This window comes from Triticum urartu, chromosome 1A (genome assembly GCF_056163025.1).
Source record: "Triticum urartu cultivar PI428250 chromosome 1A, HENAU_Tu73, whole genome shotgun sequence".
Taxonomy (NCBI): domain Eukaryota; kingdom Viridiplantae; phylum Streptophyta; class Magnoliopsida; order Poales; family Poaceae; genus Triticum; species Triticum urartu.
The window spans coordinates 261,170,801-261,183,026 of record NC_141873.1 but is presented as its reverse complement, the minus strand read 5'-3'; the positions used below and the strand labels follow the sequence as shown (position 1 = coordinate 261,183,026).

Sequence of the window (12,226 nt, the reverse complement as noted above, 5' to 3'; positions counted from 1 at the left end):
CGCTCGCACCAAGGCCTCGACACCACCTGAAGGGCCCCCTCGTCCGGGCCACGGGGGACGAGCCGTTTCTTCGGCGGGAGTGGGTCTGGTTCCTCTCGGGGAGCCTTTCCCTTCTCTACCGTCGAGAACCGGCGGATCGGAGCCATCGCAGCAAGACGGAGCAAGGATCGGGAAGAAGGAGAAGCAAGAAGGGATGGACTGGAAGGGCGCGCGCCATTCCGTACTTATAGCCGGCGAAAGCCAACCGCCGACCTCCACGATCACAGGTAATCATGACCCGCTTTGCATGCAGGGACTTGTCCAATCCGTGCAGTTGCCGAGGCGCCATGGGGAAGTGGAGACGCCCATGTCCAGTCAACCGCCACATGGCGCCCAAGGCCGCAGGCTGTTAGGGCCCACGGCGCTTCGCTCTTGCCCTTCCGCCTCCCTGCACGGCCAAGTCCGGGCGCGCCTTGGGCGCGGGGGCTACTGTCGGCGTTCTGGGAACGGGGGTCCCCAGACTTGCCTGCCTACGGCCTGCGGCGTGGCTCAAAGGGGGGCCCAGCACGACCCATCTTCATCAACACAGACACAAGACCCTCGCGAGGGGCCAAGCCTCGCGGGGTGGACGACACGGAGCTTCCTCAGGCACGGCCTCATCAGGCTGGCTCGCGAGGAGGCGGAGAGATCAAGGCGGGGTACCTCACGAGGTGCCCGTGACGCAAGCCATGACGACCAAGGGCGCCAGGCGAGTGCCAGCCCGCCCAGTGTCCTCCTTTCCTCTTTGGTGCAAAGGGGGCAAGCGCAGCCGCGGAGTACCGAGGCATCAGGCAAAGGTTGCCATTTCGGTGCAACGAGACCAAGACCAGGAAGACTGCAAGACGAAGGTCATCGTGGAGCCCAAGACGATGTCACCACCAGAGCTTTGTGCAGGCAAAGACTACTTTTGTCAGGGTAGCTAGTACTAGCTGTCCCCCTTCAAATTAGCCCGCCATTGTTGGCTCCCTTCCCGCTCGATATTTGGGAAGAGGACCAGGGCCTCTATAAATAGGACCAGCCACCCACAGAGCAAAGGGGGTTTTTCAAGAGAGGAGGTTCTTTAGGGAGGGGTTCGAGAGAGGAGGTTCTTTAGAGAAAGACAATCAGAGAGAGAAAGAAGGGTGGCTAAACTCCTCCCATCAGTTCATCGCCCCAGCCAAGAACAGACCTCGCGAGGCTGTTCTTCCTTGTATCATTCATCATCATTATCCCAAGAGTCAATCCACCACACCACACACTGGAGTAGGGTATTACACCACAACGGTGGCCCGAACCAGTATAAACCCTGTGTCTCTTGTGTTGTTCTTTCCATAGTTTAGATCTCAGCGAGGCGGAGGGGTGCAGGTAGGTAGGAAGCGAGATCTCCGCGTGCACCCCAGTGTTCGAACCTCAAGGGTCTGCCGGAACCCGAAATCCGACAGCGAGCTGTCGGGAAGAAGCCAAAGAATGGACCCAAGCCCGAGACTGAGTGTTCTTATTGCAAGGGAAGTGGTCACTGGAAGCGGAACTGCCCCAAATACTTAGCGGACAAGAAGGCCGGCAACACTAAAGGTATATGTGATATACATGTAATTGATGTGTACCTTACCAGTACTCGTAGTAGCTCCTGGGTATTTGATACCGGTGCGGTTGCTCACATTTGTAACTCAAAGCAGGAGCTGCGGAATAAGCGGAGACTGGCGAAGGACGAGGTGACGATGCGTGTCGGGAATGGTTCCAAGGTCGATGTGATCGCTGTCGGCACGCTGCCTCTACATTTACCTACGGTATTAGTTTTAAACCTCAATAATTGTTATTTAGTGCCAGCTTTGAGCATGAACATTGTATCAGGATCTCGTTTAATTCGAGATGGCTACTCATTTAAATCCGAGAATAATGGTTGTTCTATTTATACGAGAGATATGTTTTATGGTCATGCTCCGTTGGTGAATGGTTTATTCTTAATGAATCTCGAGCGTAATGTTACACATATTCAGAGTGTGAATACCAAAAGATGTAAGGTTGATAATGATAGTTCCACATACTTGTGGCACTGCCGCCTTGGTCACATAGGTGTCAAACGCATGAAGAAGCTCCATGCAGATGGACTTTTAGAGTCTCTTGATTACGAATCATTTGACACGTGCGAACCATGCCTCATGGGTAAAATGACCAAGACTCCGTTCTCAGGAACAATGGAGCGAGCAACCAACTTATTGGAAATCATATATACTGATGTGTGCGGTCCAATGAGTGTTGAGGCTCGCGGTGGCTATCGTTATGTTCTCACCCTCACTGATGACTTGAGTAGATATGGGTATGTCTACTTAATGAAACACAAGTCTGAGACCTTTGAAAAGTTCAAGGAATTTCAGAGTGAGGTTGAGAATCAACGTGACAAGAAAATCAAGTTCTTGTGATCAGATCGTGGGGGAGAATACTTGAGTCACGAATTTGGCACACACTTAAGAAAATGTGGAATAGTTTCACAAATCACGCCGCCTGGAACACCTCAGCGTAATGGTGTGTCCGAACGTCATAATCGCACTCTATTGGATATGGTGCGATCTATGATGTCTCTTACAGATTTACCGCTGTCATTTTGGGGCTATGCTTTAGAGACTGCCACATTCACTTTAAATAGGGCTCCGTCGAAATCCGTTGAGACAACACCGTATGAATTATGGTTTGGAAAGAAACCTAAGCTGTCGTTTCTAAAAGTTTGGGGATGCGATGCTTATGTCAAGAAACTTCAACCTGAAAAGCTCAAACCCAAATCGAAAAAATGCGTCTTCATAGGATACCCTAAAGAAACTATTGGGTATACCTTCTACCTCAGATCCGAAGGCAAGATCTTTGTTTCCAAGAATGGGTCCTTTCTAGAGAAAGAGTTTCTCTCGAAAGAAATAAGTGGGAGGAAAGTAGAACTTGATGAAGTATTACCTCTTGAACCGGTAAGTGGCGCAACTCAAGAAAATGTTCCTGAGGTGCCTACACCGACTAGAGAGGAAGTTAATGATGATGATCATGAAACTTCAGATCAAGTAGCTACTGAACTTCATAGGTCCACAAGGACATGTTCCGCACCAGAGTGGTACGGCAACCCTGTCCTGGAGATCATGTTGTTAGACAACGGTGAACCTTCGAACTATGAAGAAGCGATGGCGGGCCCGGATTCCGACAAATGGCTGGAAGCCATGAAATCCGAGATAGGATCCATGTATGAGAACGAAGTATGGACTTTTACTGACTTGCCCGTTGAACGGTGAGCCATAGAAAATAAATGGATCTTTAAGAAGAAGACACACGCGAATGGTAATGTGACCATCTATAAAGCTCGGCTTGTCGCTAAGGGTTATCGACAAGTTCAAGGGGTTGACTACGATGAGACTTTCTCACCCGCAGCGAAGCTGAAGTCCGTCCGAATCATGTTAGTAATTGCCGCATTCTATGATTATGAGATATGGCAAATGGACGTCAAAACAGCATTCCTTAATGGTTATCTTAAGGAAGAATTGTATATGATGCAGCCAGAAGGTTTTGTCGATCCTAAGAATGCTGACAAGGTGTGCAAGCTCCAACGCTCAATCTATGGGCTGGTGCAAGCATCTCGGAGTTGGAACATTCGTTTTGATGAGATGATCAAAGCGTTTGGGTTTACGCAGACTTATGGAGAAGCCTGCGTTTACAAGAAAGTGAGTGGGAGCTCCGTAGCATTTCTCATATTGTATGTGGATGACATACTGTTGATGGGAAATGATATAGAATTCTTGGAAAGCATAAAGGCCTACTTGAACAAGTGTTTTTCAATGAAGGACCTTGGAGAAGCTGCTTATATATTAGGCATCAAGATCTATAGAGATAGATCGAGACGCCTCATTGTTCTTTCACAGAGTACGTACCTTGACAAGATATTGAAGAAGTTCAAAATGGATCAGTCAAAGAAGGGGTTCTTGCCTGTATTGCAAGGTATGAGCTTGATCACGGCTCAATGCCCGACCACGGCAGAAGATAGAGAAAATATGAGTGTCGTCCCCTATGCCTCGGCCATAGGGTCTATCATGTATACTATGCTGTGTACCAAACCTGATGTAAACCTTGCCGTAAGTTTGGTAGGAAGGTACCAAAGTAATCCCGGCATGGAACACTGGACAGCGGTCAAGAATATCCTGAAGTACATGAAAAGGACTAAGGATATGTTTCTCGTTTATGGAGGTGACGAAGAGCTCGTCGTAAAGGGTTACGTCGATGCTAGCTTCGACACAGATCTGGATGACTCTAAGTCACAAACCGGATACGTGTATATTTTGAATGGTGGTGCAGTAAGCTGGTGCAGTTGCAAGCAGAGCGTTGTGGCGGGATCTACATGTGAAGCGGAGTACATGGCAGCCTCGGAGGCAGCACAAGAAGCAGTCTGGGTGAAGGAGTTCATTACCGACCTAGGAGTCATACCCAATGCGTCGGGCCCGATGACTCTCTTATGTGACAACACTGGAGCTATTGCCCTTGCAAAGGAGCCCAGGTTTCACAGGAAGACCAGGCATATCAAGCGTCGCTTCAACTCCATTCGTGAAAGTGTTCAAAATGGATACATAGAGATTTGTAAAGTACATACGGACCTGAATGTGGCAGATCCGTTGACTAAACCTCTCCCTAGAGCAAATCATGATCAACACCAGAACTGCATGGGTGTTCGATTCATCACAATGTAACTAGACTATTGACTCTAGTGCAAGTGGGAGACTGTTGGAAATATGCCCTAGAGGCAATAATAAAATGGTTATTATTATATTTCTTTGTTCATGATAATTGTCTATTGTTCATGCTATAATTATGTTATCCGAAAATCGTAATACATGTGTGAATACATAGACCACAACACGTCCCTAGTGAGCCTCTAGTTGACTAGCTCGTTGATCAAAGGATAGTCATGGTTTCCTGACTATGGACATTGGATGTCATTGATAACGGGATCACATCATTAGGAGAATGATGTGATGGACAAGACCCAATCCTAAGCTTAGCTCAAAGATCGTGTAGTTCGTTCGCTGTAGCTTTTCTGAATGTCAAGTATCATTTCCTTAGACCATGAGATTGTGCAACTCTCGGATACCGTAGGAGTGCCTTGGGTGTGCCAAACGTCACAACATAACTGGGTACTATAAAGGTACATTACAGGTATCTCCGAAAGTGTTTTTTGGGTTGGCACGAATCGAGACTGGGATTTGTCACTCCGTATGACGGAGAGGTATCTCTGGGCCCACTCGGTAATGCATCATCATAACAAGCTCAATGTGACCAAGTGGTTGATCACGGGATCATGCATTACGGCACGAGTAAATTGACTTGCCGGTAACGAGATTGAACTAGGTATTGGGATACCGACGATCGAGTCTCGGGCAAGTAACGTACCGATTGACAAAGGGAATTGTATACGGATTGATTGAATCCTCGACATCGTGGTTCATCCGATGAGATCATCGTGGAGCATGTGGGAGCCAACATGGGTATCCAGATCCTGCTGTTGGTTATTGACCGGAGAGGCGTCTCGGTCATGTCTACGTGTCTCCCGAACCCGTAGGGTCTACACACTTAAGGTTCGGTGACGCTAGGGTTGTAGAGATATTAGCATACGGTAACCCGAAAGTTGTTCGGAGTCCCAGATGAGATCCCGGACGTCACGAGGAGTTCCGGAATGGTCCGGAGGTGAAGATTTATATATAGGAAGTCAAGTTTCGGCCATCGGGAAAGTTTCGAGGGTAATCGGTATTGTACCGGGACCACCGGAAGGGTCCCGGGGGTCCACCGGGTGGGGCCACCTATCTCGGAGGGCCCCATGGGCTGAAGTGGGAGGGGAACCAACCCCTAGTGGGCTGGTGCGCCCCCCTTGGGCCTCCCCCTGCGCCTAGGGTTGGAAACCCTAGGGGTGGGGGGCGCCACCCTTGCCTTGGGGGGCAAGGCACTCCCTTGGCCGCCCCCCTAGGCACCCTATATATAGTGGGGGGAGGGAGGGCAGCCGCACACAAGCCCCTGGCCTCTCCCTCTCCCTCCCGTGACACTCCTCCGTCTCCCTGCGCTTGGCGAAGCCCTGCCGAGATCACCGTTGCTTCCACCACCACGCCGTCGTGCTGCTGGATCTTCATCAACCTCTCCTTCCCCCTTACTGGATCAAGTTGAAGGAGACGTCTTCCCAACCGTACGTGTGTTGAACGCGGAGGTGACGTCCGTTCGGCACTTGGTCATCGGTGATTTGGATCACGTCGAGTACGACTCCATCAACCCCGTTCTCTTGAACGCTTCCGCGCGCGATCTACAAGGGTATGTAGATGCACTCCTTTCTCCCTCGTTGCTAGATGACTCCATAGATTTATCTTGGTGATGCGTAGAAAATTTTAAAATTCTGCTACGTTTCCCAACACTTAAACCCTAGTTTACGCGTTGCTTTGTAAAGGACTGATTTGGACCCACATGTTTCATGCTATGGTTAGATTTATCTTAATTCTTTTTTCGTAGTTGCGGATACTTGCGAGAGGGGTTAATCATAAGTGGGAGGCTTGTCCAAGTAAGGACAGCACCCAAGCACCGGTCCACCCACATATCAAATTATCAAAAGTAACGAAAACGAATCATATGAGCATGATGAAAACTAACTTGACAGTAATTCACATGTGTCCTCGCGAGCGCTTTGCTTTATATAAGAGTCCGTTCAGGCTTCTCCTTTGCTATAAAAAGAATTGGGCCACCTTGCCGCACCTTTGTTATACTTGTTACTTGTTACCCGTTACGAATTATCTTATCACAAAACTATCTGTTACCAATAATTTCAGTGCTTGCAGAGAATATCTTACTAAAAACCGCTTGTCATTTTCTTCTGTTCCTCGTTGGATTCGACACTCTTACTTATCGATAGGACTACAACGGATCCCCTATACATGTGGTTCATCAAGCGCGTTGAGGCGCACCGCTTTGTCGTGATGCGCGGGGAACTCGAAGTGAACCGGGAAATATTCTGGGTCGTGGCTGGTCACCCGCAGTAGGTGGGGACGGGTGTGGAGCTGCGCGTCGATGGCGCCCCCATTGACATCGGGCTGGCCACGTGGTTCTTGGTAGCTGCATAGAGCACTACGAGGTGGCGGCGCAGCAGGGTGGTCTGGTGCTCCATGGCCGGGGACTCGATGAGGACGTTGTGGCTTGACCTCGGCCGGCGGGAGGGTCGGTGTGGTGCGCGTGCGTCATGGCGACGGGAGGCGAGGGGAAGCGCAACCGCTCCCTAACGGCCCCCCTCCCAGCAGCAGGACCCGACCGCTCGGGGGCAGGGCCTCCGCCGCACCGGTTGCGAGGGATCGAGGCGCACTCCTTGGCGAAATGGCCCGACAGTTTGCACTCGATGCAGTGCAAGGGATCTCTACTGTCGATGCAGCGGTGATGAGGGCTATGGCACCGGAGGCAGAGGCACTTGAAGCGGTTTAAGAAGGCCCTGCATCCCAGGTCAGCATTGAAGGCGGGGCGCCGGCCAGGGCGACGCGGGGGGTGGCGACCGCTACGGAACGGCGGGGATCTCCCCGCGCGTCTGTCTTTACGGGATCTAACCGCCGTCCATCCGTCGTCATCGCCCGAAGAGGAATTTTGCGAGGTGGGAGAAGGCACTAAGACGACCGTTCCCCAAAAGGGGAGTCGCAGCAGAACCCGGCGTGGAAGGCCCCTGCGGCCGGGCGGGAGCGCTCGCCTCGGAGCAGCAAACGCGGCGGAGAAGCAGGGCAGCCGTTGACGCGGCGGCCTGGAGCAGCTAGGGGACCGAAGCCCCGGGCGGACCGGCGGATCTGGCCACGCACGGCACGGACACAGGCTGTCCCCAACCCGTGCTGTCCACCAAACAGGATGGGGAGCGCGAGCGGCTGCGGCTGGAGCGCCCCATGAGGGCTGGAGGGGCGGCGCTGCCGGGCGCGCAGCGGCGAGGAGGTGGCGGCTGCGGCCGGAGTGGCACGCGGCGCGGGGACGGGAGGAGGCTACTGTTAGCCAGAGAGTCCCTTTGACGGACCTTCAGCATTGAGCTACCAATCGCATGTACTGTATATCATAGCACACATAGCATTCATTACATAAGGTACACATCAAAGAAGGTTTACACACACCATACCATTTCTAGTAGTTCAGGGTATTTTACAGATCACATACTACGTGACAAAAGACCAAACTACCGAGACGAACACATAGTATCATCATAGGCTAGCTGCAACTACTGTATTACCATACATGTTAGCTCACACGCCTGAGCTTAGCTAAGTTATCCATTCTCTCTAAAAGAACTAAGTACATCCACAAAAGTTCATAGCTCATTAATTGCTGCAAAACAAAGTCTCCTGCTGCAACATTCAACGAGATGGAAGATCAAGGCTTGATTTCGACGACCAGAAGATTGCAGGATCACACCGCAGACGGACCGATCTGCTACCATAGAAGTGAACTCACCAAACCGGGAAGAGCGGACCTGTACATCCTTCCTTTTCAGCATCAGGGATGCTGTTGTAGCGGTAGAGGTGGTTGGATAGCTCCCAGCTCCAATCTTCCTTTCTCGACACTTTCATCGGTGGCCACCGGTTGATCCTCACATGATGATCTCTGATTCTTCCATCACCGACAAAGCTTGTTATGATCGTGTACTCACACTCATGGCCACCCCAGACAGCGTCATGAGGATCTGCACTGTGGTAACCATCATGGTGGAAGTATCGTCGCATGGGTGGACCAGTGCGCTTCCAGGACGGATCGAGATTCCTCCAGTACTCTGGTGCTGCCTGTGATAGTAAAAGAAAAATATATCATGACTTTCCCCCATTAGTCAAGCAACTCTGGTGTTGCCTTTGATAGTAAAAGAAAAATATATCATGACTTTCCCCCATTAGTCAAGCAACCATACTCCATATATTTCATTTGAAAAGTGCACCTAATATGTTGGGAGTTATTATGGATTTTAAACTGCATATAACTGCATCCAGCAAATCCTCGGGCATCCAGTTACCACCATGATATATTTTTGCCACATTTCATATACTTAACTTTAATTACCACCATGAAGATATATGCCTCAATCTTCCTCAGTGCGGTTGGAAGCTAAGACACCCGAAGAAACTAGAGAGATGCAGAAAGTTCTCATAATCCCAGCATTCCTCTCGGCATGGTTGACTACAACCAGTTGAACTCGAAACTAGCAAGTCAGTTATGCGGTAGGCTTAGCAGCCACTAGCATTAAGATTTGTAATCATGTATAAATTCATACTTCAAAACATGCAAAAGGATGACAAATTGAGAAAACTTACAATAGTGAAACGATATTCCCATGCATGATCACAGAGATCCTCTTTTGTGATCCGATTCTGCGCAAGAAAATAAGTCACGATAATATAATATGTCTCGAGGACAATGATGAATTGAACATACTCATGTTTCCTCTATGTCAGAAGATAAAAAAAAACTGATAACCAGAAAGAATGCCCCCAGGTTCCAATGTTCAACATTAATTTACACACACTGTATGGAGCAAAAGAAGGAAAATTATATGGAAAAATTTGGAATTATTGTGGAGGGGAAACTAAAATAAGAAAACCTTAACAGAAGATTGTGATAGGCATTATTATCTTTTGGAGTGATTGTGGTAATAGTACTGCTAGCACATGAGAACAATTAATTATATTTCGCTGTTGATCTATTGCATTCTTTTAACCCTAAGAGAAAATATTTCTGGAACTCACCCGCTTGCCATCCATGATGGCCATTGAATAGGTAGACAACTTTGATGCAGTACGGATCATTGTCAGACGAGGAATATGTGCCTTTCCGGCCATCAGTTCAGCACACTGCAAAAGAAACATTGGAATGGCCTTATATAAAAAGAGTATTTTTTGTCATAGGTTTTTCCCTCACACCTCTCTGTTCAATCAAGTCTCCCCAGTTTAAATTTGGAATTTCCTCTGATTTAAAAGAAAATAAAATAAACTCATGTTTATCAACTTTGTTGGGCCTCGGTTAATTACATATGCTAATGGAGGGGTCTGATCAAGTTATTTTCATTTAAATTCATGGTGACGTGAACATGAGGCATTTACCTAGCGTTGACCTGATTGGCCTTATTTTCATCGGTAGCCATGAAAAAATTCAAGAAAATTTAGAAACATTGGATTCTGATATACAAAATTTTCCGCATCTTCTTTGAGGGGGCGGTTACCTCGAGATCCTGGGTGAAGTTCTTCAGTTGGTTGGCATGTCATGATCACTGCTGGACAACTGAATAACTTGCTAGGCGGGGTCTGCAGCAGCCTCCGTGCTTCCCACTTTGCAATCAATCCATGGAGACCATGAACCACCTTGCTTTCATGGTTACCGTTTGCTTAGGGTGTTGCGTTCTTGCGTTCTATACTTGCGTCCGTAGGGTGGGGGGTTGGATTGTTTTTATTAGAAACACAGTAGACGCAGACGCAAGCATGCTGAAAATACAGGAATAAATCCAAGAAAATGCAGCCATCTTTACCAAGTCTAGGACTTGAGACTCGAAGCCGCATGTGCGGATTCCACCACAAGGAACCAAACCATCTGGCACCGTTGGTCCTCTTAGACTTGTACACAATTTTTTTTTCTGCCAACGTATGTAATCGCAATGCTTTTGTGTTTGATCAATATAGCAAATACTAAAATGAATAACATCTCATGAAAGAATAAGTTGCATTATCCATATATACTGCAGAAAGAAAACACTAAGAACGCTGAACTTCGTTTGAAAACTAAGAAATTTGAAAGTACTTTCCAGAACTGAAAAATAGGGAGAAAAACAAAACTAAAACATCACACTGAGAATCCAGAAGTAAAATTAAGATATGCTTTTTTTTTTCTCCCAAAATGTATATTGTTTCTGACTTTTTTTTTCTTCCAAGCAACTATTTCTGAGATAAAGGGAACATGTTCATCCTTTGTAAAAATGATAGTACTATTTATTTTTGCAGCATGTGAACGTCATATTAAAAAAATATTTGCTCAAACTATAGCGCCACATGAAGTTTGTCACATACTACTACGCCACATGTCGCGGACTCCCGTCGTATACCACACAAAGTCTGAAACCCCCATGCCTGAAATTCATCGAACAGGTGCAGCTCACATGGCACATCGCGCAAACCACGAATCACGCATGCCATTCAGGCTGCAGCAGATGGCGAGGGAGGGCAAAGAGCGAGGGCCGAGGCGAGAGACCGACGGGGCGGGAATCGGATGTACCTTGGGTGCCCAGAGGCGGTTGTCGGCGGCGACCCCGAACCAGGCGCGGGAGACCGCCGTGCATCGTGCGGCGCTGCGCGCGTCCAGGAGCTCCATCACCAGCCCCATCACCTCCTCCCCCAGCACCTCCACGGGGTCGCTGCCGTCGCTCTCCCTCCTGCCCCGCCGCCGCCTCCTCCTCCCCCTCTTCCGCCTCTCCCACTCCTCCGCCTCCGCCATTTCCGCGCCGGTCGCTCGGCGCCGCGGGGGAAGTGCGTGAGTGAGCGATGAACGATGCACAGGTGGTGATCTACTCAGCTGGACCGGTGGGGCCGTGCCGGCGGCGTTTAGTACGTTGCTGTTTTAGGCAGGCGCCCGCGTCCCGGCTTTATCGGCGATGGACGGCCGGATAAGGGCGCGACCTCCACGGAGCAACAGTCAGTGGCTGGTGCAGAGCCCCGGCTCGGCTATGTGGCGGCTAGCGTGTCAAACAGGCCACGTCAGAGCTTTGCATGCTGCGGCGTTGTCGATCTGTGGAGATGTGCGGTGGATCTTTCACGGAAACCTTAACTCGCAAGTCACAACTCACAAGTCAGGATGGTTGTTCTGAGGTAAGGGCTCTTCATGCCAAAAGCTTAACTCGGATTAAAAAAAAAGCTTAACTCGGAAGTCAGGGTGACTCCAAGATTCTCCTAGAGCATATATTGGATACTTCCAAACTTCTCACATGCTTCTTCAGCTTCTAGAAATGCTACCGAAACTTCTGCCATGGATCCATTCGGGCTCCACATCAGAGCTCTTTTATCGTACCCCTCGATAAGGTGAGCCGTCATGAAGATAAATGTCTAGATATATACTCTCATTGTTTTATAATAATGTAGTGCACGTAGATTTTTTTGAATATCAAACCTTACAAATTTTGATCAAATTTATAAAAAAAACTATTTATATTTAAGCCCCGTTCGGATGTTGTCCAACTTCTCCA

At 48.9% G+C, this 12,226-nt stretch overlaps 1 protein-coding gene across 1 annotated transcript; it reads right to left on the bottom strand.

Annotated features, from left to right (window-relative positions):
• Positions 1–8,108: 8,108 nt before the first annotated feature.
• Positions 8,109–11,701, bottom strand: LOC125527230 (uncharacterized). The gene is made up of 4 exons (XM_048709704.2): positions 11,263–11,701; positions 9,747–9,851; positions 9,315–9,371; positions 8,109–8,792 (listed from the first exon to the last, which is right to left on the bottom strand). The coding sequence occupies exons 1-4, from the start codon at positions 11,479–11,481 to the stop codon at positions 8,463–8,465; spliced, it is 711 nt and encodes a 236-aa protein (XP_048565661.1). The 5' UTR covers positions 11,482–11,701; the 3' UTR covers positions 8,109–8,462.
• Positions 11,702–12,226: the final 525 nt, after the last annotated feature.